The sequence below is a fragment of the Ramularia collo-cygni genome (assembly GCF_900074925.1).
Source record: "Ramularia collo-cygni strain URUG2 genome assembly, contig: RCC_scaffold06, whole genome shotgun sequence".
NCBI lineage: Eukaryota > Fungi > Ascomycota > Dothideomycetes > Mycosphaerellales > Mycosphaerellaceae > Ramularia > Ramularia collo-cygni.
In genome coordinates, this window is record NW_019716260.1 from 964,075 (window position 1) to 990,594 (window position 26,520).

Genomic DNA, 26,520 nt, shown 5'->3' on the forward strand with positions numbered 1-26,520 from the left:
AGGCTGCGTTTGCGGTTCGCAAAGGGGCAATGCTGAACGTAAACAGGATAACAAAGCATTCAACCGAGAGTTAATTGATTCAGCATAGTGCGTTTGCCGTTTGGAGTCTGCCGTTTGTCGTGAAGCAGCGTGGGCAGAGCTCACACGGAGTTGGTCTTCACGTTGTTTCCAGGTTGTTTGTCTGTTTCATCAGCGACATGACAGCAGCCACAGATGACAGCAAGTGGGGCGGTGACATCAGCCACAGATGGTGGGGTGGGTAGGGGTTTTGCTCCAAACAGGTTGACAGGGWGCCGAGGGAGACCACATCGAAATTGTTGACGAGCACAACGTCACATCAAACTTCACAATGGCCGCTCCAGCACAAGACAAGACCGAGGTCACTCTGGTCAAGACGGCGAACGAAACGGCCGATACGCAGACCTTCCGTGTCGGCACGCGGAGATCGTTGCTGGCACGGGTGCAGGCCGATGAGGTGGTCAAATCGCTGAAAGCACAATGGCCGCATCACAACTTCGAGATTCACGCCATGAGCACGACCGGCGACAACAACCAAAAGACGGCCCTGCACAAATTCAACGAAAAGGCGCTGTGGACACAAGAGTTGGAAGTCCTGCTAGACGATGGATCGCTGGACTTGATCGTGCACAGTCTCAAGGATATGCCTACGCAATTGCCCGTCGAGTTGGATCTCACTTGTGTGACGAAGAGAGAAGACCCGCGAGACGCGCTGGTTCTGAAGCCCACGCTGGTGGGAAAGATCAAGTCACTCAAAGACCTCCCTGAAGGAGCTGTAGTGGGCACTTCGAGTCTGCGGCGAACCGCTCAACTGAAGCGTCACTATCCCCAGCTTAAGTTTCAGGATGTGAGAGGCAACATCGGTACACGTCTGAGCAAGTTGGACGACCCCAACTCAGACTACTCGGCGATTTGCATTGCTGTCGCTGGCTTGGACCGACTAGGTCTGTCCTCGCGCATCAGCTCATATCTCTCCAAAGCAAATGGTGGAATGTTGCATGCTGTAGGCCAGGGTGCCCTGGGTATTGAGACGCGCAAAGACGACAAGCGGACTATCGAGCTACTTTCCAAGATTGGATGTGATCGCTCCACGCGCCAGGCTTTGGCAGAGCGCCAGCTTATGCGCACATTAGAAGGTGGATGCTCAGTACCAATCGGTGTGGAGACAGAATGGGTTCCGAAGAAAAGCGATGCCGGTGTTGGCGTCAAGCCTGCGGAGGACTACCATCATCTCTCAGGCACTGCAACAGAGAGCGCAAGCAAAGCTGAGGAGGTGGAACTCACGGACGAGCTGGTGATGCGTGCTATTGTTGTCAGTCTGGACGGCCAGGAAGCGGCCGAGATTGAGACACGGCGTATCGTTACAACCCACGCGCAAGCCAATGAAATGGGCTTCGATGCTGCGAAGCTGCTAGTCGCACAAGGAGCTGACAAGATTCTGGAGCAAGTTTCGTTGAACAGGGGCATCATCAAGGACCAAGGAGGTGCTTAGCAAAAGGCGATTGTTGATTAGACATTAGAAGCCGAGGAAAGACAGAGGCTGTGTCGATGCCGACCTATCTGCCACCCAGACCCGTTGATGTATAAACGTGACAGTTGCCATCTTCCCCGTTTCGCACTCTAGCAATTTAGGAACCGAACTCGCACCTCCTTCGGTCCCGACGAACTTGCGACATTAGGTACCGCCAATGATTTCAAATTCACCAGCATCCAGTGAGGATATTGGAACTCCTCGGACTCCGGTCCGCCATAGGGTTCATGCTAGTCGATCGTCAGTCAGAAGCTTTTGTTGAACATCATTGATGGCAAGGTATTATAGGTAGGACTCTGAGCCAAAGTCCAGACGACCGCGAGACCGCAAAGTGATAGATCAAGTGGTGATTTATCATCTCTTCAAGAAGCTCATACCTCCCACTTCACTGACACGACAAAAGAATCGTTCTATTGCGAGCCATGTTCCGAATTGGAAGAACGTCATAAAATATGGAGGCTTGCATCGGTCTTTTGAAAGGCTTATCGCCGGTGGCGAATACTGCATTCTGTTCGGGCTGCAACCAATCCAAGCACACCATCATGCCCGGTGGCGGAGAGTAACTCCGTGAGGATCGTCTTCACAAATCACTGTTCAACACGGAGATGCTGAACTCTGCGGAACAGCATGCAACGTTTTGACTCAGTAAACGCTCGGAAAGAAACATGACTGGCCCGGGCATTGCTCTGCGATAGATTCAGTCGCGTGGCTCTCCGATGTGCAAGTCGGGTCGGATGTTGCGGAGTGGTGTCCTCGCAAGGCTCTTTGGTTGCGAGTTCATATGCTACCAAGGATTGGGTTTGAGCGTTCGGCTTCTTTTCCTTGTGCGTTGCTTGGTAATTCAACGGTGGCGTTCGTAGTCTGGCTGTAGCTCTCGCTTTAATGGATACACGGCGCGACCTGGCGACCTTTCGCTTCATCTTTTTGAAGTAGACCAGGATTCGCGGGGCCTTGATGTATTGAGAGCACGACTTGCGGAACGAGAAGGGGAGGAGGCATAGCCTTCCAAAGCACGATATGGACTCATCGACCAGCGCGATAATGGTCGACGCCGACCCGCGACTGGCACGCAAGAGGGTCACCAGGGCGGTAAGATTGATTGCCTCTCCTGTTGCGCGACTCTAACACATATGTCAGTGCGATTCTTGTCGGAGGAGAAAGGCGAGATGCGACGGCTCGACCCATTGCTCAGCCTGCAGGTCTATTGGGTATGTTTGAGTCGTCCAAAGCTTTGTTCGTTGCGTTGACGCTCTCTCWACAAGCTTGTCATGCTCATATGGACATTCTACAGCCAAGCAAGCCCGTGGCCCAGGCTACGTGGCTCACCTGGAGAGGTATACCACCTCTGACATTTTTGTCTATGTGTATTATTGGCTCACAAGAGGCAGGACAGTTGAGGAGCTTCAACTCCAGAGTAGAAGAATTCCCGCAACCCACATACCGAGCAGCAAGCACAGTTCCGCGAGTGGGTCCTCTGCTTCTCCAGCATGGCCAACTTCGGACGAGGGCATTGCCGCAATCTCTGATGAGCGTTCGTTATCGAACTCGCAAGACACCCCTTCTTCGGAGAGCCAGCAGCCAGAGCCTGCAACCTTTTATGTCGAGATAATAGCTCGTGAGCCACGCGCGAAATCCTTTGGAATCGATGTTCTACGGCAGTTGTGTATCTTTTGTTACGATCTCCCGCGACCTGGTGGGTCTCATCGCCAGGACTCCGCGATGAAGCTCGTACAGGCTTTGGATGCTCCATTTCCGCTCGATGATTACCCGGTTGGCAGTTCTGGCATGCCACCCCTACCAGCAGCTGAGGTCATGTTCATGTGGATTGAGTTGGCTTTCTCCGAGGCGCTTCCCCTTTGGCACTTCATTGACAAAGAACATGTCCAAAGTATACTTCCACGTATGTGGAATCCCGGGTTCGGCCACGAAGAGGGCGACAAAGACGATCTTGGGCTGCTCTATGCTGTATTAGCGCTAGGGCAGCGATTCGAAATTAGCAATAATGAGCCCAACGAACGCCGGCTTCAAGGGTGAGTAGAGCCTACCAATAACGACAACGCAGGTGTGAGTTGACGGAGGCGCAGGCTCAAATTCTTMGCAGCAGCACGAGATGCAGTGCCGCTCGCCAGTTGCGAGAGGAGTGTTCCCGCACTTCAAACGGTGCTATGTATGGCGCTCTATCTCACTGCCACCTCGTCTCAGACCAGGTATCACGCGTATGTATCCTCAGCAGCCAGTGCGGCACTCCGAATGGGCTTGCACGAGCAAATTTTGGGCTTCCCAGAGGAAGAACAAGCGCTGCGGCGAAGGGTCTGGTTCGCTGTCCAGGCGATGGACGTTAATTCATCGAGTGCACTTGGTCTCCCCAGCATTGTGTCGGGTGCAGAGCCGCAGAGTGAAAGCTTCGGATCCATTTCCCCCGGCATCGACGAGATGACGCTGGCGACCGCGGCACATCACCAGCTCACTGGCGTACTGAGCAATTGTATCGACCGTGTCTATCGCAATCGTGAGTCCAAAGCAGCCTCTACCACGCAGTCACGCCTAGTTTCCACAAGGTCGCTGCGTGAGTCCAGCGAGGAGTTGAGTACCTGGGGTCACAATTGTGCTTTTATCGCACAACAGCTGGACGTGGACGTGCTGGCTTTGTCCGTTGAAGATGTAGGCCGAACGCCTATGCCGCAACTTTCTGCGTGCACCAGGACGCAGCTGCTGCTCTACTATGCCCATTGCCATGCCCAACTGCTGTTGTACACACCATTAGTACATCACCTTGTCAATCCGAACACCGAGCGGACCTCCGAGGCCTATCTTTTTGGGATTCGGTGTTTCAGGTCAGCGCTCTGGGCTGTCCATGTCGCTGAAGAACTCCAGCGTCGCTATCAGCTAATTGAGGCCTATTTCCAGACGGTCGATGTTCTGGTTAACACCCTCCTGGTTCTGCTCACAGTCGAACTCGGGAGCTCGGATGCCGTGTTGTTGCGGGAGGCTATTCCAGCAGGGCGCCGCGCCAAAGACGTACTGCTGAATCTTTGTCCTCTCAGCCTGAAGGCGTCTGAGTGCTGGGAAGCACTTGCGGTAAGCATTACGAAAAATCACGACCGTTGAGCCTCGAAGCATCCTCTGACGACTCATAGCCTCTGTACCAGAAAGGGAAGAGCGAGCCTCCCAAAAGCCAGAATGTGCGCAAGAATGTCGCCAATATTCGAGACAGCTTCAAGAGCAGTTACAATACGCACTATGCGGGTAATTCCAGTATAGATCCACTAATCCTGTGGACCAACGAGCACATGGACAGCTGAGCGATAGCTATCCACTTAGACCCTCAGAGCCCTCCTCGAATCGTCTCGGAAGCACCATTTCGGCATTTACCATTCATGCATTGGCACTGCGTATCTCGTTAAAATGAGGGGCTCGTCGAAGTGTTGGAGAATCACTGAACGGGTTGAAATTATTGACCCATCCTGGTTTCGCCAGCGTTGGGCAAGAGCTTTGTATCTCAAGGAAAAGGCCACGATGTCAATGCTTGGGCATCAGGTAGACCCGGTGCGATCGATGCCTTATCCGACTATGATTAGGCWTCGCTAATGGCGGTCACACATGCTTGATTGTAAATCAGAAGAATGCATCTGCAGCGTCCCGATGCATTTAGGATCGAATCTTCTTCAACAAGGCTCCTCGTTGTCGTTCGGGGGCGGAGAGAGCGGATCGGGAGGGTTTATGCACGCCAGCAAGACGAATTCTCACGGTACTGCATGTAAGAGATAGGATGTTGATAATCTTGATGTTAATGTAAAGATCAATTCAAAGCTGTGTTTTGACTCGCTTGCTGTCAAGATGAATAATAAGCTTTTGCGCTTAAAAGATCTCCAGGGTGGCTTGAGAATGTTGCAATGATCTCTACACGACTTCAACACAAGCATTGCTATACTCACCAAGTCCGACGATACGCCTGCATCTTACATGAAGGACAACATATGGCCGTGAAGCGCTCGATAGTCGATAACGAACAGTCAAACCCAGCCGACGAGCGAAAACGTGCCCGAAGGTCCCCATCAGCTGCAGCTCAAAGCGMCAGCAGCACAACATCCCGCAGATCCATCTCTGAAGACACTGCAATGAACAGCATTCCGGACACCGTAATGCATGGGCAAGAAATTAGCGTTCGCTCGGTACCGTCTCATGGCAATCCGGACGCCTCTGACAGTAGCACAGAGAGCTCTGAAGACAGTGCGAGTTCGACTGCTGGGGGGGATGATGAGGAAGCAGAGGACGACGATGAGAGATCGACGGTACTAGACCCAGTGGTCACATTGGGCGGACCAAAGAAGCCGGCAATGGATGCCGGCGTGCTTGCTGGCGCCAGTGACCTAGCCTCTCGACTAAAAGCCTTCCTTCCGCAGTTGCAGCAAGCGAATAGCAAATTGGCAGAAAGAGGAACAGGACTGAACATGGAAGAGGTAGACGATGATGAGGAGCATATTGAGATGAGTTTGGGACTTGGCGTGCTCGAGCAGAAGAAACCAGAAGATCTCGCGGATTTGCTGCACAGAAAGGCGAATAAACAAGATGAGACGAGCGATACTCCTAACCATGAATCAGAGGACGAACCTGACGTGCTGGAAAAATTGATGAACATGGAACGCGAAGTCGCCAAAGCCGATCAGCCCAGCATCGAAGAAGTTGAATGCAGGCYGAACGACAGCAAAGCTTCAGACATGTCGAAGACGCAGTCTGAGGAACAACGCGCCGATCTGGCACTACGCCAGAGTAGACCTTCTCGACCGTCTTGACCAGGCCACATCTCGCTCGAATCTTGTTATCTGGAATCTAATCCGATCTCATTGCGGTGCGTGGGCAACCACATTTTATACCCATGGTATATCCTTGATCACATTCGAAGGGATCCACACCCAAAAGACCGCGACCCCAACGCGCGAGCTCTTGGTGGATAGAGGCAGCGAGTTTATTTCGCAATCAATCTAGACGCCTACAAGTTAGGTTACATGCTGCAAAATCGAGTTCCGGGCTCGGTCAGTTTGCCGCCATTCCATGAGCAATCTTCGATGGTCGTAGAAGACGAGCTGAGCTGGCGCTGCGAGAGACAACTATGCCAAGCTAGCTTCTTGATCACGATATGGAGCTGTTCATTTCGCTGGATGATCAATCATGTCTTACCAGAGAAGCGTAGCGAACACTGCGGATCTTGCGGCTAGCTCTCCTGTCAAGGCCGGGTTCAGGACCGCTGGTTTCCACTGACTCGACATGCCACGTTACAAACAGCTCTCAGCCGTGCTGTGTCTGAACATGACAGGCATCTGAATGACAGGTATCCACAACCACCTGTTCCCGAAGCAAACCTGCAACATGAAATCAAAAGCCAGGCACGTGTCGTACAGTGTCGAATGCGCCATGTGGCTCCCTGCATTTCTATTCGCATAGATTTGTTCGTTGATCAGTTTCGACTTCGGAACTCGAGACAAGGGACCACTGCCAATGATGTTTCTGAATGTGGAGACCCCTGCACTGCCTTTCTAWTGCCGCCCAGGTAGGCCAACCGAATTGGTAGTCTTCGCGATCGCTGGCCTGTATTGTCGTCCCGGACACACATCCCTGATTGCTCGCTTCGTATCAAACAACATTCAGAAGAAACAGCCGCATTGTCCGTCAGCACTAATCAGCAAGAGCCCTCGAAGGCCCAGTGTCGCGCCCGTGCCTCATATTTTCAAAAGCCAAGCGAAGCAAAATCAGGATCTCATCTCCGCTTGCTACACTGCGCTGGGAGATTGGGATTTGTGTGTCAGTCATCAATCAATTGACACATGTTTCTGCACAGTAAAGTCTAACCACCAGTGACGTCCACTTTAAGACGTTTGGAAGATCGCATGTGATTTCGATGAATGTTCCATGGGAGATGTTCTCAAACCGAAACCTTAATCGCGCCATTGTGAAACCTGAACCGCCATCAGAAACACCATCGTTGAAGCGGGCAATGGCTTCATCGACGATGAGCGGGACGACGCGGAGCAGTCACCACGCTTGATGATGGCAATGTAGGTAGTCGAGGTGAAAACTGCAGCCAACAATAGTGGAGTTGGGTAGTGCATATTCCTTGCGAGCTGACGTTGACGGCTGCAGACCAATAATGTGACACCGGCTTCTTGATTGGCACGCGAATGTGGGATCAAAAAGCTTGACCAGAGATCCTCCACTAGCCGAAAAAAAAAAACCAAGAAGAATGCTGCGCTGTACCTTGGCTGCCGCCGATGCTGACGAAAAATGGAACGCCTCTCGACGCCTCCAGATGCCGGTGTCCGTTGAGCTTCCCATCTGGGACGGAGACGATGCGAAGTTTGGCGGCGTACGGCGGGAGTGTGTGCAGTTTGGGCCGACATCGCTGAAGAAGTATCCTTGTGCTCATCAGATCGTCGGCTGATCTCCACACTGGGCACAAACGGAATCCAGATACAGTGGAGTGGAGTGGGGGGCATGGCAGTGTGCCAGTGCCTCTCCAGTTCCTCCTGCAGCCAAGTCGCCAGCTCTCCGCAGGTCACGAGATCCATTACATGTAATTAGCGACAAGGAAGCCTCTCGTCTGGGCAGCTTCTGCCAACCTTGATGTACTTTGTGCAGCCCAGCATCTGTTCTGCCGAGCCAGCACAGCCAGCATACATACGCAAGCCCAAGCCCATGCCCATCATCACAAACAAATGTGATGAGCCGTGCTGGGCCTCCATTTGCGTCGGCATTGGCGGAAGAGCTAGCAAAATCGCCGGTTTCTCGGTAGGATAGACGCTAACTCACTCACGGTTCTTCCGTGCCTTCCAGGTTCCTTTATGGATGACGACAGCCTCCGCGTGCCGATGGACAATCGGGCACTTCTGATTCTCAGGCCTAACTGAGTCTGACTGACAGCGCACATTTTGCTGATTTCCCTGCTCTGAGACTGCCACCTATTTCCCACGAAACCGCCCACCGCCTATAACAGGGCCTTACTCCAGCCCTATATCTACCAGGGCGTTGTTTCATCACCAAAACCCGAAACGATCGACGCTAGTCTGCCGAGCTGTCGCACATCCAAGCACATTGTGTGCAGCGTCAGAAAAGAGCTTGCAGCTGCAGCGAAGAGTGGACTCTGTGGAGTGCCTGGATCGCTGCTTAGGTGCTGTCTATACACCGACGCCGTGTGTGTCGGCGCGGGGCGAGGTTTCGCCGTCTCGTGGAGGGGGTCCCCAGCAATTGAGACCCGATTCCGCCTCATTTTCTGCCTGGATCGCATGCCCAACTTGCATGTGTTTTGCCTGCCGCGCCTTGGACGAAAACAAGCAGACGTACTACAGTGTGGCGTGGGCGCTGCTATAATCTGGTTCTGAAACACGATATCCCGGCTCCCGCGCATCTGGTTTGCTTCTTTTGATGCAAATTGCATTCCTCTCGCAATTATTATTACGGTGAGTAACACAACACCTCCCTGTCACGGCCCTACCCGCCCATGCCCATGACGCTGCGTGTAACTCACAACGGACCTTGGTCCATGATGAGGCGAGTGTTCGGCGGTCTGCAACCTGGCACATTGCACGCACCAAGATCACGTTCCAGAAACATGTCTTCGACGCCTGCTCCGACCTTATGCGTTGTGCTTATTCCCTCTCTTCTCACTCCGCCTACTCTCACCGCATACTTTGCTAACGTTGCCTGCCATGGCAGCAGTTTCATATCGTTCGTCGACATACGGCCTACTCTACTACGACCCAGCCAGCCAGCAGAACCAATCCGACAAATCGCAAAGACTCTTCAGGCCGCGACGCGTGGGTCCAGGACGGATTTGCATCAAATCTGTTGATCCTAGAACCGAGCCACCAGAGAAGCTCATCTTTCCCCTCTACAAGGAGCCGCAACTGCGGCCATATAGCGTCAAGCTGGCGCTCTCACGGGAAAACGCAAAGAGATTCCTCCGCTCGGTTATAGCTCCACCGAGCAGCAATCCGTCCGATACTTCGCTGACGGCACCGAGTGACACTCAGAGCAAGAGGAGGTCCTGGGCACCGGCAACCCGTTCTCAATCACAGTCGGCTGAAGGCGGTGCGGAGGCAGAAGCAGAGGYGGCAGCAAACATCATGCGGTCGAGCAACCGGCATTCAATGATTTCCGGGCCACTCAATGCCGCCCATCTCCAGAGACCCAGGCTGAACAGCGATCTACGGGGCCCAAGTCTTGCATCGCAACACTCATCGATGAGCGGGAATTCACGGCATGACACCGTTCCCGTGGAAGCAAGCGTTATTCCGAATCTGAACTTGGACGATGAGAAGCCCATTGTCTCTGGAAATGGTGTGAGTGTGGCAATACATCTGGCAGAGCCCGTGCTTTTCCTACAGGGATTCGAGAATCCTGACCACGCGCCGGGAAATACTGCAATGCTACGCGGAGCACTACACATACGTGTGCAGAAAGCTGCGAAGATCAAAACTGTATCGCTCAAGTTCAAGGGGACGGCGGTCACCAAATGGCCCGAGGGAATTCCGCCGAGAAAGACTGAGTTTGAGGAGAAAGACACAATCATGGCACACACCTGGCCATTTTTCAATGCACAGTTTGAAGGCGCTGAGAAGGGCAGCGGTGCTGATCACGTGCAACTTTTCGGTCAGGAGCCGACGTCTAGCAGATTCGACCCTCTGGGCAGATCATCAAACCACGGATCCAGCGCCAACTTGAGCGCAAAGGAGACGAAAAAGCTGGCTCTCTCGATCAATCAGTCTCGCAGTTTTGGAAAGGGAGACGTACCGCCAGGTTCCACAGTTGCATCGAAAGGATACCGAACTTTCTTGCCTGGAGATTATGTATACAATTTTGAATATGCTCTAGACAGCAGGTTACCGGAGAGCATTGATGTTGAGCTTGGTTCTGTAAAGTACGAACTGGAAGCCACCGTTGAACGAGCAGGAGCCTTTCGAGCGAATCTTCTGGGGAGCAAGACCGTCACCCTCATTCGTGCTCCAGGCGAGAGCTCGCTCGAACAAGTCGAGCCGATTGCTATCAGTAGAAATTGGGAAGACCAGCTGCACTACGACATCGTGATTTCTGGAAAGAGCTTTCCCCTGGGCTCACAGGTTCCGATAGCATTCAAGCTTACGCCGCTTGCAAAGGTGCAATGCCATCGAATCAAGGTCCTGGTCACCGAGAATATTGAATATTTTTGCGCCGGCAAAAAGGTACATCGCATGGAGCCTACTAGGAAGGTTCAATTATTCGAGAAACGCGCGGATCAACCGCCGCAGAGCACATTTCCCGGTAGTACAATGCGAGTTACCTCTGGTGGCGGTGTTCCGTACGATCAACGTGCCCAGGCAGCAGCAGGTGAATCTTACACTGCGGCCGACAGTTCTAATCTGCTGGGAAACCTGACGGGCGACGAGAACATTGGCCCAACCGAAATGGAGTTCAATGTCCAGCTTCCTAGCTGTCAAACAATGAAGGAGGAAAGGCAGCGTTCGCACCGACTACACTTCGACACGACCTATCAAAATATTCAGGTGCATCACTGGATCAAGATTGTAATGCGGTTGTCGAAACCTGATGCAAATGACCCGACCAAGCGCCGCCACTTTGAAATTTCCATCGACTCGCCATTCCACATCCTTTCCTGCCGCGCAACACAGGCCAACATCTCGCTACCGGCGTACACTTCGCCAGAAGCGACACCGCAGGGCGCCAGTCTTTACGAATGCGGCTGTCCTGGTGCCGCCCTTCGACGGAACTCGCCTCCAGGATTCGTACCCACTCTTTCATCCTTTGGCACGACATCTTCATCCGTAGCTAGCAGTGGGACCTCGACGCCTGCCGTTCCTTCTCCCGGCATAGCTCGCCCGCCCACGATCCATGCCGCCAACCACATCAACCGTGGAGTGCAACCGCAGGAGCGCGAAAGGCCAATTCACTTGTTGAGGGCGCCGAGTTTCAACCCGCCGCCATGGTCCGAACAGGAGCCTCCACCTCCACTCATCACGCCACCGCCAGAGTATGAGAGCATTGCAAGCCCGACAAGCGGCATGGCTGATTACTTTGCTCGGCTTGGCAACGAATACGATGATGATGGTGACAGCAGTGAAGATGAGTCCAGTCGAGCTGGTCGAGTGAATGTGCCTCTCACGCCGGGAGGGAGAGTGAACAGGAGTATGGATTTAGGAAGAAATGGATGGATACCCGTGGGCAGGAGTTGATGAAAGTTCACATTATTTGCTGCTTGCCGGAGTTGCGCGATCTAGATGTTCTGGCATGCCATCTACGAGTCATAAAATGGGGATCAATTTGCGTGGGCGTTGGCATTGGATGATGGCATGGCGTGGCATCGTCATGCTATCGAGGGGCTCTGCGTTGAAGCGAGTGTTGAACAATTTTGAAAGCATTTCAGCACTCTTATATTAGTGCACATCATAAACTACTTGCACCTTTCATTGCTTCCAAATAGCAGTCTGCCGTGCTTACCTTCTGACGTGCTGTCATCCTTCGTCTCAATTAAAAAAAATAGAGTCATAAGCATAAGCATTACTCGTACGGCTCCGACTTCTTCAACTTTTTGATGATCGACGCGTCGAACCCCCACTTGAGCATTCACTTTACCTTTCACATCATCTCTCGATTGAATCTTCCACAAGACATGATTGGCCTTGCGCTCCAGCATTCTCAATTTATCAAGAGTGCCAAAATGGCTTTTGGTCTGTAAAGAAACATGAAGCCCTCAAGCGCAGCCACACGAATCTGCGCAACACAGACTTCTCGATCCCGAGTCCGCTGAAACAGACGATTCCCGCGCGGAATCCCCGAAGAAGCACAAAGTTACCAAGGATTTCCCGAAGTGAAAGGACCGTTGGTGTTGCCATGTCGGAGCCACCAAAAGAAGCAGCGTCCGCAGCGGGCGAGGAGAAACTCAGTGGAGCGGAATTGAAGAAGAGAAAAGCCGCGGAGAAGGMGGCGCGGAGAGCAGCGGCAGTCGAACAAAAGGGCGGGCCGTCAACAGTTGAGGTTTCGGCAGCAAGTACGAGCGGCGAGGCCAGCCGCGCGCCCAAGGCGCCTACGGACAAGGCGCCGCAAAAGAGCGGTGCGAGACAAGTGGATGCGAGCAGGGCGGGACAGTCTACCACAATGCCGGTTCGCGGGCGGCGAGCATCGCAGTCGACTCATGCAGCAGCGGTAGATCCCAAATTGGCGCCTGTCAAGAAACAGGAGAACAAGCAGGTCGAGCTGTTCAGCCACCTTTACTCGCAGTCACGTCGCCACAACATCGACGGCGTTTCCAAAGACGTTCATCCTGCTGTCCTCGCTCTGGGATTTCAGCTCTCCAGTTACGAGATCTGCGGCAGTAGTGCCCGCTGCGTGGCCATGTTGCAGGCATTCAAGGAAGCCATTCAGTCATACACCACTCCAGCCGGAACATCCCTGGCGCGACACATGAACCCCTACWTTCTCTCCCCTCAGATCGACTTCCTCAAATCATGTCGCCCGATCTCCGAGTCCATGGGTAACGCTATCCGCTGGCTGAAGAAGCTCATCGTGGAGATTGATCCGAGCACTGGTGAGCAGGAAGCCAAGGACTACCTCTGTGATCACATCGACAAGTTCGTCCAGGAGCGCATCATCGTCACAGACCAGGCTATTGCTGTCTCCGCATCTGCGATGATCAAAAACGGCAGCGTTGTGCTGACCTATGCAAAGAGCGCGATTGTGGAGAAGACCATTCTGCAAGCCCACGCGAGCGGGACACAATTTCGAGTCTTGGTGGTGGATTCGAGGCCACTGTTCGAGGGCAAGAACCTTGCCGCGAGTCTTATGAAAGCAGGTCTACAAGTCGAGTACGTTCCGTTCTCGGGAGTCGCGCACGCGGTCCAAGATGCCTCCCTCGTCTTCCTCGGCGCACATTCTATGCTGTCCAACGGCCGATTGATGTCGCGCATTGGAACAGCATCCGTCGCCATGGCTGCGAGCAAGGCCGATGTCCCAGTCATAGTATGCTGCGAGTCCGTCAAGTTCAGCGGGAAAGTGGCGCTCGACAGCATCGTGCTCAACGAAGTTGCACCCTCTGAGGAGCTCCTCCTGGGAGAAGGCAAGAAGGAACCACAACCAGCGATTGAAGAGCCTGGCGCAAAGGGAGGCAAGAAAGTTGAGGAAGACGTCGAGCCGAATGTCAAGACTTTGCACGATTGGAAGGATATCCCCAATCTGCAGATATTGAATCTGATGTACGATGTCACGCCAGCGGAATACATTCGCATGGTCATTTGCGAATATGGCAGTGTGCCACCGAGCTCGGTGCCAGTCGTGCATCGCTTGGCTAACGAGGGAATGTGAGCGGAATTGCCATGATCTTCTGGATGGTATGTTACAATGAATTACAAAAGTTGAATATCGTGTATATCCATGCAGTTCATATCGTGACTAGACGTTCAGCTGACAGCGTGGATATCCATGATAAATAAAGTACAATGCRGAGTCGGAAATCTGTCTGGAAGTCTCTATCCCCTCTCAATTTCCTGACGCCTGGCATCTCGGTGTTCCTGACTCCTCGGACGTTCATGGGTTGACATTGATACTCTAGGAGGTGCCCTGAAGATACCATCCCAGGGACGTGCCTCGCCACCTGGACCTGGGTAGGCAGTCTGGGGAAACGCAGACCGCTGTGGGCCATAATACCCCTGTGATGGCGGTTCCTCATCCTCTCGACCTTGCCAGTCAATATGAAAGGTGCTGCTGCTCTGCGTTGGATTGGGAGATGCTGCTGGCGGCTGATTTTGGAGGAGGAGCATCAACATTTGCTGTCGTTGCATCTCCTCCTCGGTGACGGAGTGAGGATCGTAGCCACCGCTTTGAGCTGAGTGTGGTGATGGTGTATGCGCTGCCGGAAACATGTTTCGGTTGTAGTTGTTGTAATAGTTGGGATCCAGGGTGGTTTCGCTATCTTTGTGGTTCAGGGGGACCAGGCTAATGGACGTGCCCCCTCGCTGCGGTGAGCTCTTCCGGGCTGTGCTGCCTCTCCTGCCTCCAATCTTGCGCTGCGTCAAGAAGAGGAGCGAGCCGTATACAATACTGCCAACAGCTGCTACAACGGTAGTGATCAAAGCTGCGGTATTCCAATGATACCGCGTGAAGACGAGAAAATCATATAGGATTGTCAGGAGACCGATAATACAGGACACCAATGCTGGGAAGAATATAGACTCGGTCTGGAATTCCCGGTTTTTCACAGCGAAGCAAATCAGTCCGGTGAAGGAGAAGCCTGCTGCAAGTAGAGCGATTGCGAATATGACGACAACGGCCTTTGCGACTCGAAGTTCATCGACATTTTCAAATGTCGCCGGCAGCATTAGGAAGCTGGGGCCTGCATCAGCTTTTGGAATTGTTCATGACAGCTCTCATGTAGTTACCCTCCAAGTATCGCGAACCACGATATCGAGGCGCCGACCTTCCAATACCACGCAACATGATCATGTCTCGTATCGGYAGCGGTTGAAGGGCCGGCTGGTTCATAGACTTGCGCTCTCGGGCGGCCAGGCACCCGGAGCCGTCGAAGCGCGTCCAGTGTCGCGGAAGTTCACGCCTCCACCTAATTGGTTTCCGCTGATTCGCAACCCTTCTCTTTCCTGTCCTCTTTCACTGCAGCAGCTTCACGGTAGATGGGGCATATGCTGTCGTCTTCCGTGGTCTATGGTACCCCCACAAAGCGAGGTTTCGACAGGTCTTCGGAAAGCGGGCGGGAATTCGCTGGGACGGATCGAGCTCAATCAAGTCGGCGACGGTAAGAGTCGTTGTTGAATATCTCCCAACTCACGCGAAGAAGCGCGACCAGCGCTGGGCGTAATCATTGTCATCAAGCTGGGCAACAGCATGGATACGAGGCCCGGTGAGACTTTGGAGACCCTGGACGCTAACCAGCCTCCGCCACGAATTATTGTGGGCTAGGCGACGGTACATCTTTCTTCCGCTTCTATTTATGATTTTGCGTTTGGACAGCATCAACATCATCATGCTGATCACCTTCGTTGACGGGAATGWATCGCTGATCCAGACGGAGGTCTAAGAGCTGGACATCTGCAGAGCGCTGGTGCCCTACAGTGCTCGTGTTCATTCCCTTTTCCCATCTAACGTCGGCCATTTTCGAACTGGCACAAACCATGTCCGAGAATGCAAACCAGCGAACAAGATATGCTCATTCATCTGAAATATGAAAAATCTCTGGTCCTGGCGACAAGTGTTCGACGCTACCTGGCCTACTTATCACACGATGATCCTATCGGTACTTCAATGTCCCCACCATCCTCCATGTGCCATTTGACGGGATACCGTGCTACATCGTTCGGACCTTCGCTCGTACATCACCAGTACATTTCAAGATACCATGGGAATTGTGTCGACACRTGCTTCGTGATTTCCAGCGGTTGCTGCCACGCACCGACTACTTGATATCAATCTCGTGCGATTTGCATTCATCCCGCTTGACTTGGAGTATTTCAGGGGCACATGCCTGCTTTTTCTTTGAGTCACTTGCTGTTGCTATAGTGAGAATGCCAGTCTCCCTCACGGCTTCACTTCATCGTTCATGTGGCGAGCATATCGCACAAGCGTTCACGTTTTAAGACTCTGGGTGGTATCCACTTCTCTCTCTATATCAGTCAGTACTTTTCAATTACATTGGCCATTCTCTTAACAACATCATCTCCTCTCAGGCTTGAGTGATACAACATCAACAGCCATTCACTACCACAAACAACCCAGTTCGACGGCAACTTGATGCTTTCTGCTGTGGCCTTACTGTTGGTATCTCTGATCTGCTCCGCACAGTCATGTTCATTGCACAGACGATATCAACATGACTCGTTCCAATTCCCCCAAGACTTCACGAACAACTCAATAACGGCACACCCTGGTCACGAGCTCCTGAAACGCTGGTACGGAGTAAAGACACTTCCAGCACCAGGAGCCGACCAAAGCTACCTCTCTCCATACTACTACCCCTGGCCCGTGACATGCAGCTCGCCAAAAGTCGTGCAGCCAATTCGGTACTGCTTCAAAGACAAGCGGTCGGCGAAGAACCTCCAGGCCGTGGTCGATCGATCCATCGCTGCATGGTCTCAAGCAACACTCGTCTCATCCCTCGCAATCACCGTCGAGCCCACTTGTCGCGACAAGAACATGTGTATTTGCTCGGGTTTAGGTGTAGCCAAGGACGCGTTGATGATATCAGATGAGACGATCGACGGCAATGATGAATGGAACCATGGTCCAGAGTGCTATACTGCTTCGACTGTTGGTTACAGATATGCTCCGAAAGGCCAGCCGATTATACCTCACCGACATTACAGTATGTCTAAACGATTTTGGTTCGGCATGATCTTTGGGGGCTAACATCTCTTAGTGAAATTCTGTTCATATGCGCCTCAGTACAGCTGGGGTCAATTCGAGGAAGCAGAGCGAGATATGGGTCATGAATGGGGTATGTCGCTTGTATAGGGACCAGCCAAAATCCATTGCTAACCCCAACTCAGGTCACGTCATGGGTTTACAGCATGAACATCAGCGGCCAGATCGTAATGAATACATTTATTTCAAATGCAAGAATTTGAAAGGTTACGAACAAGCTTACGAGAAAGCTGATATCGATGAAGAAGGCTGGTTTGATGACGATGACCATGGAGAAGAGTTATCAATGAAGGAGAAAATGTCTCGAATGTACGTTCAACTCCACTTCGCGCGCCATCTTCTTCTACCAATAATGGCTGGGACATACTGACCTTTGCTAATCTAATCACAGTTGCAACCACGAACTATACGCTTCAAAGTTCTTCCCCGCCGTCCTCGAGTACATCCGCGGAGACGCCCAGCACATGGACACCGTGGAGAGCCAAGCTATCGTGAACAACATGGTTAAGTCCGACAGATTCGACTTCGAGAGTATCATGATGTACGACGCCGACTTGATGAGCATAGATAAAGCTGGCAAAAAGTACGTGCTCTTCAGACGCGGTCCAGGTGGTAGCGTTGGCGCGCCCGTTTGGATGGGAGGTGGAGTCAACGGCGATCTAAAGAGCACCAAGTTGTCCGAAGGGGACATTGCTCGCGTCTCGATGCTTTACGACTCTGGACACACCAAGGAGGATGTTTCGTGGGGTCCGGTTCGGGTCAAGATTGGCGGCAGATTAGACGTGGTGGTACCCGCTCCTCGCAAGCGAAATGAATTGTGAGGCATGTTGGGCTAGAATCGAAGCAGCTTCCCATATTTTTGTGCTACGGAGAACTTCCGGGTATAGTCATCGAGTGCAGCGATAGCCGCTGCTTGTGGATAGCATCTGACTATTAGTCGTTCGTGTCTGACATGATTACAGCTTTTGCAGTTAGCTACCACCAGCCCTTTGGCTTGGCAGCTCCCTCCGCCTCGGARTCGGTATCTGTGTCCGTCTCGCTCTCTTCGTCTTCATCCTCATCAGTGTTGCTTTCGTAGTCGCTCTCCTCGGCGTCAAGCTTCTCGCGAAGTTTGGCATTGCGGCGAGCTGGTTGAGTGCCGTCGCTAACGGGCTTGCCTTGGAGAGCTGCCATCTGGCCTGCGATAGAGTCTGGGTACATGTGTAAGCTTCTGCCGCCGAGTAATCATTGCAATTGTCACAGGAGTTGTACATACCTTCATCGGGCTCTGAGATGTCATCGTCATCTCCCACCTCGACCGCTTTGCTGGCATCGTCCACGGTCATGACGGCATCCTGCTTGTGATCGAATCCGACATAACTGTCGCAAACCAGGTTCATCTGGAACTTGTACTCTCCGGCCTGTGGCGGCGCAGCAAATTGCATCTTAAGGGTCACGACATTGAAAGTGGGCTTGCCTTCGCTGKCGAAAGGCTTCTTGTCGAAACTAGAGAAAGTGAAAGGAGGCACGGCAATCTTGCCCTGGCGGTTGTCGGCGAGGAAGATGTGCCATCGAGGCGCACGGTCTCGCGCGAAGTACGGTGCGTGTGCAAGCGGAACATTGTGCTGCTCTTGCTCAACTTTCTGTGCCTTCAGGTCACCTTCGGCGGGATCAATGTCTAGCAAGTCTTTCTCGTTCACTGGTGGGATGCTGGCTGCCGGTGTTCCTGGTGGGATAAAGCGTGCTTTGACAACATACTGGACGAGGGACGACGGTGTTAGGTACTTTTCGCCCTGCACTTTGAAAAACGCTCGTTCCACCTTGAGGTATGGCAGTTGAAGAGCGACGCCTTCGGCTGCTTTCAGTCGGTCCCTGGTCAARCCAGCCGCTTGGGCAAGGGCTTGACGCTGCTCCGATGGCAGCGCCATGAAGGATTGAATGGTCATGTGTTCCTTGCTGCTACTCGCAGATGATTCGATGCTGCGGATGATGCTGGGTGTAAAGTGCGGAAGTTGTAAGAGAGGCGCACGTCCAACGGGCGTAGGTGGTAGAGCTTGGATCAAACTCTGACTCAAGTGGTAGGAAGCTAAGACCGGCGCTGAGAAGCCATATGCCAAACAGATTGCCACGAATGCTTCTTCCAGTTGAAGTGCTGTAGGTGCGAGTTCGTACTTTTCCGCTTCCAGTGTTTTGTCTTCGAGATCGAGCCGGGTAAGATACGCCCACAGCAAAGCAAGTGTTTTCCGACGGACAGGGTCTTCAAGATCCTGAATCTTCTTCCTGTCCTTGGCCAACATGACGGCACTGCTCTCCGTGGAAGAGTATAGCTTTTTCTCTACCTTGCCTAGACCGCTGTCTGCTTTTGTTCCGTGCAAGATGTCCTTGAACTCCGCTGCGCTGGCCACCGCTGCTGCAACATCTCCGCCGTCCATGCGGTCGTTATACTCCTTGAACATGTTGCCTGCCGTGGTGACCAGTACTCGCTCCCGAGTCATACTTTGCATCCCATACCACCACTTTCCGACCAGCCAAGGGAGACCAATTCCAAGTAGCAGACCATAGATCGCCAGGACGTACTTGCCGCTACCACCAGCAATGAGGAACTGCGGGAGCGCAATGCCGAAACTTGTACTCTGTTTTCCGTCGGGATTGCCATATTCGATGAAGTTTCTGCGCACGTCCTCGTCCGTCAATGCCTTGTAGGCCTTGACGATTTCCACCCACGCATCGTTGATGGCCTCTGCAGTCTCATTGAGCGCCTCGTTTGGCTGACGCTTGTCCGGATGCATCGTTGTCGACAACTTCCTGTAACGAGACTTGATCTCTTTCTCAGAAGCCGACATTCCGACTTCAAGGATGTCATACGGATTCCAGATCTGTGGCGCGGTGCGTACGGTCACGTACATGAGGTAACACATGTAAGCCATTACCATCCATCCCGCGCCAGCAATCAGCGTACGCTTCAGCCGCCGCTCCTTGCGCTTCTGCTTGGCGCGCTGCGTGTCTATAATGTCTGCATTTTCGGGGCGAAAGCTCGAATCGATGTGGCCAGCCTTTGCCAGCTTGGACGCGTCGGCGGGCTTGCGGAGCAGTGAGTAGGTCAGGGGTAATGTGACCAGTGAGGTGACGGTGAGCACGAAGAATGGGAAGAATTGCGCGTCGGCATCGTAGTTATATTCGTTGGACATGGCCGCGACGTGGGTAAGAGCAACAGAAGGAAACTCGTCAGTGGGCTACTCTGCCAGGCCAGTTCAATCCGAATGAGGAAGCCAGAGACCAGAGGTTCAGACCATGAATTCGCCCAAGGGATGTTATGTGCGGGATCAGAAAGAAATGGACAAGTGTGAACGTTGCGTGGTTGTTGAAGTGCAGACAGGTGGCCGCTCTTTCTCAAAGGAGCTGGCGCCAGAAATGTCATGGATCGGCAGTGCGGGAAGGGGTACGGGAAGAAGCGAAGGAAAGCGTGCCTTGGTGCATCAGTCAGCAGGGCGGGCAAGCACGATCAAAGATCAGATTCAAAACACCCCTGTCGACCTGCATCGTCCGCAAGTCTCAGCTGTCTCGTCGTCATCTCCTCCCCTGCGCCCACCCGGTCTCCATTCCAAGGAGAATAGCCCGTTGGCGTCGATGTCAGCGCTGGCTGATGTTGATTGATCGGAGGAATAGGATTCGGCTTGAACCCGTCTCAGGATAGGCCGCCCACCTCAGCAGACGAGGTCACGCTGCGCACCCATCGCCCGTCTGCGGAGGCACAGCGGTAAATTTCAGCTCTTGAACATGGTTCATTCGTCTTCTGCCGGCGCTTTCCTCTCCATRGAGTGAGTCCACGCGAGGCTTGAGGATCCCCTTCGGCCGAGGTTCACTTGCGACGGCATGTTGCCCACTGAGGCAGGTAGCAGTTGCGCACCGCTGGGGACCGTCAAAGCTGAGGAGGAAAGTACGCCCGTTTGCTAATCCCGGCCCACCAGAGTGAGTTTGACGGGTATCTGCAGCGCTCTCGGAATTCCAGACCTCCAACGCCACTCACTGGTGATTGTCTCGCTGGCGGCAAGCCAGATGCAACACAGACCAAGCCTTTGAGCAGTTGCTGGACGATCGCCTTCCGGCTATATATTCATGGGTCATGCTCCGTGCCAGCGAATGTAGGTATCGTTTGTATCGCCCCACAGGTAGGGTATTGGCTAGTTCCGCATCATCGGCTTGTGATCAGCTGTTCAGCATACTTTTTGACACGCTCTACTCTATCAATCGTCTCTGCTACACATTCCACATCATTACGACCACCAACCATCATGGCAATAACAGCACTCGAGTCCGTAAAGACTGTGGAACTCCAATCACCCACTGTTTCTTTCCAAACATCCGAGCAATGGCATTGCAGTCTACCTTCAATTCAATCGCAGCTTACAACCAGGAATCTACGAAATTTGGGTGCTGCACTCAAAACTCTCAACGTCCTCGGTCAAACGCCTCGTGCTTCTCCGTCGCCATCGGAATCTTCGTCTGACAGCGAATCCAACCATCGTATTCATCGGAGTACGAAGAGGGTTTGCATGCGAGAGGACATGAACACTACCCGAGAAATTTCTCCTCGACCTGCGAGACCTGCCGTGATTGCGATTCCAAATCCATTCGCCGCTACGACAACGATGTGGACGAAGCCAGACACACCAGCGCCTTGGAGCAATCCGGCACAAAGCGGCGTGCAGGATCGAGCTGATAAGACGACCTTACCCCCTGGGGCTCCCGATCTGATCATTCAACTGAATGGTCTGTCGTTGCCAAAGAGCCCCCCGTCCAGCAAGCGGGATCGCAAGACTACAAAGAACGCCACTGTCGAGAGAATTGTGGTGGTGATCGCCAGGTTGAAGCCTCAGCGCCATCCCTGTGGAAATGGTGTTGGCATTCGTCGGCGTAGCCACTTTGCCCTACCTCGTCCTCGGTCGCTCACAAAACGATGCAGAAGACTCTACCGCAACAGCTCCCTATCATCTACCACACCCATCGCAAAGACTGTTTCGGCGCTAGCAGAGCGCTCGAAGAATGCTATCGTTGACCGAACCACGGAAACAGACTACCATCCGTTCAAAACTGAGCTTGGCGAGAGCGACAGAACTGGAAGCACGTCCTATGATACGCTCAAAACTGCGGCTACCGGCGTATCTCACTATTCTCAAGCTTCAATCCAACCAAGTGGAATCGCGCAAATGATGTCGTCAGATCGCTTGCGGCCCCCGAGAACCTACGTCGATCACGTGCGTGCTCAAAGACTGCCATCAAACGCTGTGCCAAGCAAGATCCCAATGGCAGCAGTGCAAGAGTATGCGGACTCCCCACAGCAAAGAAGGATGAGTGTGTGAGGGAACGATTGGGTCAGGCCGTGCTTGAGCTGAGCAAAGGCTAGAAACTTTCTGTCTTGCTCGTGAGGGTCATCGACGTGTTTGTTGGTTTCAAGACGGGTGTTGATGTACTCGCAGCATATACTCCCAAGCTCCGCTTCTAGTGTTGAGTGCGTGGGGCAAGCCGCGCCTTGTGGCAGCGCATGAAGGCACAGTAAGCTGAATATCACGCATTGCTTGAGGGATTGGAGACGAACTCATAGTAGAGACATGTATTCATTGGAAGCATGCTGCGATGGTATCACTGGGCGGGGCGCCTTGGCTTGCAATGATCCAAGAATAGCAGCCAACGCATCGTTCTCCACGCGAGCTGCAGGGGGAGCTGAGCTACATATCTCAGTACAATATTACCGCGCTTTGCGCAGGTCCCATTCAATCACTCTCCACAGACCTGCAAATCGAAGGTCTATAGAACCGCCTCGCGTGATTTAGACGTCGGCACAGCGCAAAGTCGCAACATTGATGGCCCGATCGAATTAGAAAGGCACCTTGAAAGACCACCTTGATGAACATCGATACAACCAGTCGTTTTAATACAACAACTTCCTTTGCCTTACCTGTCAGACCATACAACAAATCTCAAAATGGAGAAACGCTCCACAGGCAACGTCGATGTGCTCGACACCATGTCCTACAAGGATCTCGAAATCATCAAAAACGAAATAGAAACCTTCCGCCAACGAATCATTCAGCTCCAAAACGCACAATCGTTCCTCTTCCGTCTTCCAGGCGAGATACGTAATAGCATCTATGTCATGGCAATGTACGCAGAGCTCGAAACTCGCAAACAACAAGGACCTCGTCATGGATCCATATTTCGAGAACCAACATTTTTCAATTCCAGTCGACAAGTCAGGCTCGAATGCAGTGGGCTTTGGTATTCAGATGTTCTGATCTGGGAGGAATTTCTTTCGGTGGAGCGAGGATGGAGAGTCTTGTCGATGGAGGAGGTTAAAGCGATGTGTGTTGCGAAGTCGAAGGTGGGGCAACTTACTCTGGTTACGCAGCCTTCGCATTGCGATTTGTCGAGGACGAGGGGGAGTGTGGAGGAGAGTAGGAGTATTTGTCCAAGGAAGGGGCTTGTTAGGGTTAGGAATGGAGGGTGTATGCCTGGGCTGAGGTGGTGGGTTTGGTAGTCAAGCATGAATGGGAAAGTTGAGAGCAGAGATTATTGCGCATGATGATGCGTGACTATTATGGCGGCCCTTAGCGATTCCTGAGTGTCAGTGGTCTTGAAGCGGTATCTTACATGCGCAATGACGGAAGACGACTGACGATATTGCGGGGGCAGGTCGTGGAGCCAATTGGCTCTTTCATGTGAATATCTTGGCAGTCACAGTGCGTCTAGACATACCGCCCATGATGCGGGAGCACAGCAACTACTCTACCCACTGTCGTTCTCGAGACCATCGTCTTCTATCTTCAACATCAAGCCGTTACGCAATTGTTCACAAACAAAACAGACACAGTGTCGAAGATGGGCTGATAGGAGATCCATTCGGATGAACTTTTACCGTAATGCATAAGCGACGTTCATTGCCCGTCCTTGAGGTGGGTTGATACCCAACAGGATCGATACTCGTCTGTTGCCCGCAAACAAATCACGCAAACGCCATGTGCCTCATAAACCCTCGTAAAATATCCACCTCCCGGCTTCGCAGAAAAGCAAATGGATGGCTCGTAAGTGTCAAGGAGGATGCTCCCGCAGCCTTCACCACCACTCATGCGATCGGTGTCATGGCCGAAGACACCAGCGACAGATCACACCTTGAACGCTCAATTGCCACTACTCGCCGATCGTGGAAGCCTCCCCACCCTCCTTGGATTCTCCCTCTGCAACTGCCTCCGCTTTCTGACGCATCTGAACTTCCTCCTCAAGCTTGCCACGAACATCTTTCAGCTTGAACTGAAGATCATTGACCGTTGCCTGGAGCTGGTTGTTCTTCCGCATGAGTACGGAGCTGTCGATGACAGGCGTCGTCAGCTTCGGGGTTTCGGGCTTAGCCTTGGCCTTAGCCTGGTTCAACTGAGCGTGAGCCATGAACACCGGCTCGGCTTCCTTCAGCGCCACAAGCACCTTCTTCGTCTGGGTGGAGAACGGAGCGTTAGTAGAGATCTTTGGCATTTCGTAGCTTTGTGTGAGCACCGAGGCACGCGCGTAGCCCACACATTCTGCGGACTGTACTTACCAGCGTCTTCTTCTGGTTAGAAAGGGTAGAGTTCGTGCGCATGTCCTCCGCAGCATTTCTGAGATCTGTCTCGAGCATTTCCATAGCTTCGGCACAMTCCTTGGTAGCCTCGTTCTGGGTCAGGACCGTTCCCTCCTGTAATCTGGCGATCGTGACGTGGGCCCTGTCCAGCTGCGCCACTAATTTGATACACACACGCTGATCTTCGACGAGGCTCTTGTGCTGCTCGGGATCCAAAGCGTTCAAGTGCTTCAGCGCGGTATCGGCATCTTCGTAAGCCTGTTCAGCAGAGTTGGTCTTCCGCGCAGTTGGCTTGACTTCATCCTTGGCAGCCAGGACGAGTTCCTCCCGGATGGCGACAATGTCCTCCTTGTGCTTCTGTCTCAAATCTTTGATCTTCTTCTCAGTATCCGCAAYACGCTTATCGGCCGATGCGGTGTTCTTCTCCACATTATCCTTCATGCCATGCTTGTACTTGGTACGATACTCAGCCGTCTTGCGCTCGCTTGCTTCAAGCTTTGCGTTCAGCTCTTCAACGGTGCGCGCGTGCTCCAGCCGTTCTTGCTCATCTGAAAATGTCAGTATATCAATGTCTCGAGGTCGGACTGCACTCACATCTCTTGCGGACGACGGTCAAGGCATTCGCAGGCTTCGCGGCGACTTTGACAGTGTTGCCGCCGTCACTCTCGCCGTCACTCTCAACATTCCGAGGTGTATTGACGAAGCCGTTGGTCGTCCTCGCGCGCTTCCGAGAGTGTTTGCTTGTAGGGCTGCGGTAGGATGACGACTCCTTGCGCTTCGATACGCTGCCGCCGTTCATGCTGCGGTCGCTCATGCTGCGCGTTGAAGGTCGCGTGAAATGGTGTTGAACTTCGAGGGCAGTTCGAGTTCAATGCTGTTGCAGTGAAACGTTGTGGTGGAGGTGACCAGATGAGGTCGAGATGTCGCGAAGGGCTGCTTGCAGAAGGTGCGAGAAGTGTGATCATGAGTGAGGCGCAGCGCTTGTGCTATTCACTGCGCATCACGCGCGGCTCGCAGCTCTTGCCAGATCCGGTTGCCTTGGAGACGGCCTCACGTGATCCGCATCCAACTAGGTCTAGGCTGAACGTCCAACGRTTGCAGGTGAGTGAATGTACTGCATGAAGGAAACATACACAGGGCGGACTGCTTGCATGGTGTTGCGAATGCACCAATCTGCCGAGACAGCCTACAAAGCATCTCCGGTGGGGAGGTGCTGCAAGAAATGGGTGTTGCATGATTGAGAAATGGTTGCTCCCTATACCGAGGAACGGATGAAAGAACGAAAGGACAGTCCCAACAAGCGACGACAAATGACTTACAGTGAAGCAGACGCTGCGGTGCACTATTTGCTGCGTGAACTCCTGAGTAAGACGCCCACCATCTCATCAGACTCGCTGGAATATGACCCAGCCAAATGGTCGTCTCGTAGCCTCGTGGAAGAATGGAGGTCGCTGTGAGCCTCTCAAGACATGGCTCACATTGGTTTGCGGGTTGTAGATATTCCCTAGCCTTTCCCGGATGTTCTTGCGACCGGTTTGCGAGGTTACGTGCGCTCTAACCATTGACCGAAACGGGCTTAAGAAGTCCACTTCGCCAGCATGGTGTCGGTCTCCTGGAGCGCCATGCGTGCTGTGTGACCCCAGAGATACCTGCCACTGTGGTCTATCATCGAAGGTTTGGCGCTCTCTGCGACAGTCTGGTRCATCGTTTCAGAATCTTCCTTGCTCGAGTCGTACTCTGCTTCAGAGAAAATGTTCTGATGAATCCGTTGTTGGATTCCGCAGACTCATTTATCCCGACCCGGTGTATTGTTCATCTTTGCAGAAGCGGTGCTCCGTGGCTGAGCCGCACGACTATAGTTACTCGGAGCTGTTTCGCAGATATTTCCAAGAAGGGATCTTGGAATACGCGAGAGGTGAGGTGAGAAGTAAATGAAGGCGCCCGGTCCCACAATAACGTCAACCCGCGGCCT

At 53.0% G+C, this 26,520-nt stretch overlaps 11 protein-coding genes; 7 read left to right on the forward strand and 4 right to left on the reverse strand.

Moving 5' to 3' along the window:
• Positions 1 to 349: 349 nt before the first annotated feature.
• On the forward strand, positions 350 to 1,510 carry RCC_04734 (related to hydroxymethylbilane synthase; the record flags this gene model as incomplete). Its single annotated transcript, XM_023770011.1, has 1 exon — positions 350 to 1,510. The coding sequence occupies one exon, from the start codon at positions 350 to 352 to the stop codon at positions 1,508 to 1,510; it is 1,161 nt and encodes a 386-aa protein (XP_023625779.1).
• Positions 1,511 to 2,566: 1,056 nt separating this feature from the next.
• On the forward strand, positions 2,567 to 4,851 carry RCC_04735 (uncharacterized protein; the record flags this gene model as incomplete). XM_023770012.1 has 6 exons in its annotated part: positions 2,567 to 2,638; positions 2,687 to 2,757; positions 2,812 to 2,883; positions 2,938 to 3,579; positions 3,634 to 4,627; positions 4,687 to 4,851. 6 exons carry the CDS (start codon positions 2,567 to 2,569, stop codon positions 4,849 to 4,851), a joined length of 2,016 nt encoding a protein of 671 aa, XP_023625780.1.
• Positions 4,852 to 5,886: 1,035 nt separating this feature from the next.
• RCC_04736 (uncharacterized protein) lies at positions 5,887 to 6,342 on the forward strand (the record flags this gene model as incomplete). Its single annotated transcript, XM_023770013.1, has 1 exon — positions 5,887 to 6,342. The coding sequence occupies one exon, from the start codon at positions 5,887 to 5,889 to the stop codon at positions 6,340 to 6,342; it is 456 nt and encodes a 151-aa protein (XP_023625781.1).
• Positions 6,343 to 7,482: 1,140 nt separating this feature from the next.
• RCC_04737 (uncharacterized protein) lies at positions 7,483 to 8,112 on the reverse strand (the record flags this gene model as incomplete). Its single annotated transcript, XM_023770014.1, has 1 exon — positions 7,483 to 8,112. One exon carries the CDS (start codon positions 8,110 to 8,112, stop codon positions 7,483 to 7,485), a length of 630 nt encoding a protein of 209 aa, XP_023625782.1.
• A 1,137-nt stretch (positions 8,113 to 9,249) lies between these two features.
• RCC_04738 (related to thioredoxin binding protein TBP-2/VDUP1) lies at positions 9,250 to 11,769 on the forward strand (the record flags this gene model as incomplete). The annotated part of the gene is made up of 1 exon (XM_023770015.1): positions 9,250 to 11,769. One exon carries the CDS (start codon positions 9,250 to 9,252, stop codon positions 11,767 to 11,769), a length of 2,520 nt encoding a protein of 839 aa, XP_023625783.1.
• Positions 11,770 to 12,427: 658 nt separating this feature from the next.
• On the forward strand, positions 12,428 to 13,894 carry RCC_04739 (related to translation initiation factor eIF2B, 71 kDa (delta) subunit; the record flags this gene model as incomplete). The annotated part of the gene is made up of 1 exon (XM_023770016.1): positions 12,428 to 13,894. The coding sequence occupies one exon, from the start codon at positions 12,428 to 12,430 to the stop codon at positions 13,892 to 13,894; it is 1,467 nt and encodes a 488-aa protein (XP_023625784.1).
• A 164-nt stretch (positions 13,895 to 14,058) lies between these two features.
• Positions 14,059 to 14,907, reverse strand: RCC_04740 (uncharacterized protein; the record flags this gene model as incomplete). Its single annotated transcript, XM_023770017.1, has 1 exon — positions 14,059 to 14,907. One exon carries the CDS (start codon positions 14,905 to 14,907, stop codon positions 14,059 to 14,061), a length of 849 nt encoding a protein of 282 aa, XP_023625785.1.
• A 1,423-nt stretch (positions 14,908 to 16,330) lies between these two features.
• Positions 16,331 to 17,781, forward strand: RCC_04741 (uncharacterized protein; the record flags this gene model as incomplete). XM_023770018.1 has 4 exons in its annotated part: positions 16,331 to 16,901; positions 16,956 to 17,033; positions 17,086 to 17,269; positions 17,352 to 17,781. 4 exons carry the CDS (start codon positions 16,331 to 16,333, stop codon positions 17,779 to 17,781), a joined length of 1,263 nt encoding a protein of 420 aa, XP_023625786.1.
• Positions 17,782 to 17,935: 154 nt separating this feature from the next.
• On the reverse strand, positions 17,936 to 20,127 carry RCC_04742 (related to translocation protein SEC63; the record flags this gene model as incomplete). XM_023770019.1 has 2 exons in its annotated part: positions 17,936 to 18,150; positions 18,216 to 20,127. The coding sequence occupies 2 exons, from the start codon at positions 20,125 to 20,127 to the stop codon at positions 17,936 to 17,938; spliced, it is 2,127 nt and encodes a 708-aa protein (XP_023625787.1).
• Positions 20,128 to 21,231: 1,104 nt separating this feature from the next.
• On the forward strand, positions 21,232 to 22,299 carry RCC_04743 (uncharacterized protein; the record flags this gene model as incomplete). The annotated part of the gene is made up of 1 exon (XM_023770020.1): positions 21,232 to 22,299. One exon carries the CDS (start codon positions 21,232 to 21,234, stop codon positions 22,297 to 22,299), a length of 1,068 nt encoding a protein of 355 aa, XP_023625788.1.
• A 1,825-nt stretch (positions 22,300 to 24,124) lies between these two features.
• RCC_04744 (uncharacterized protein) lies at positions 24,125 to 25,362 on the reverse strand (the record flags this gene model as incomplete). XM_023770021.1 has 3 exons in its annotated part: positions 24,125 to 24,424; positions 24,528 to 25,096; positions 25,143 to 25,362. 3 exons carry the CDS (start codon positions 25,360 to 25,362, stop codon positions 24,125 to 24,127), a joined length of 1,089 nt encoding a protein of 362 aa, XP_023625789.1.
• Positions 25,363 to 26,520: the final 1,158 nt, after the last annotated feature.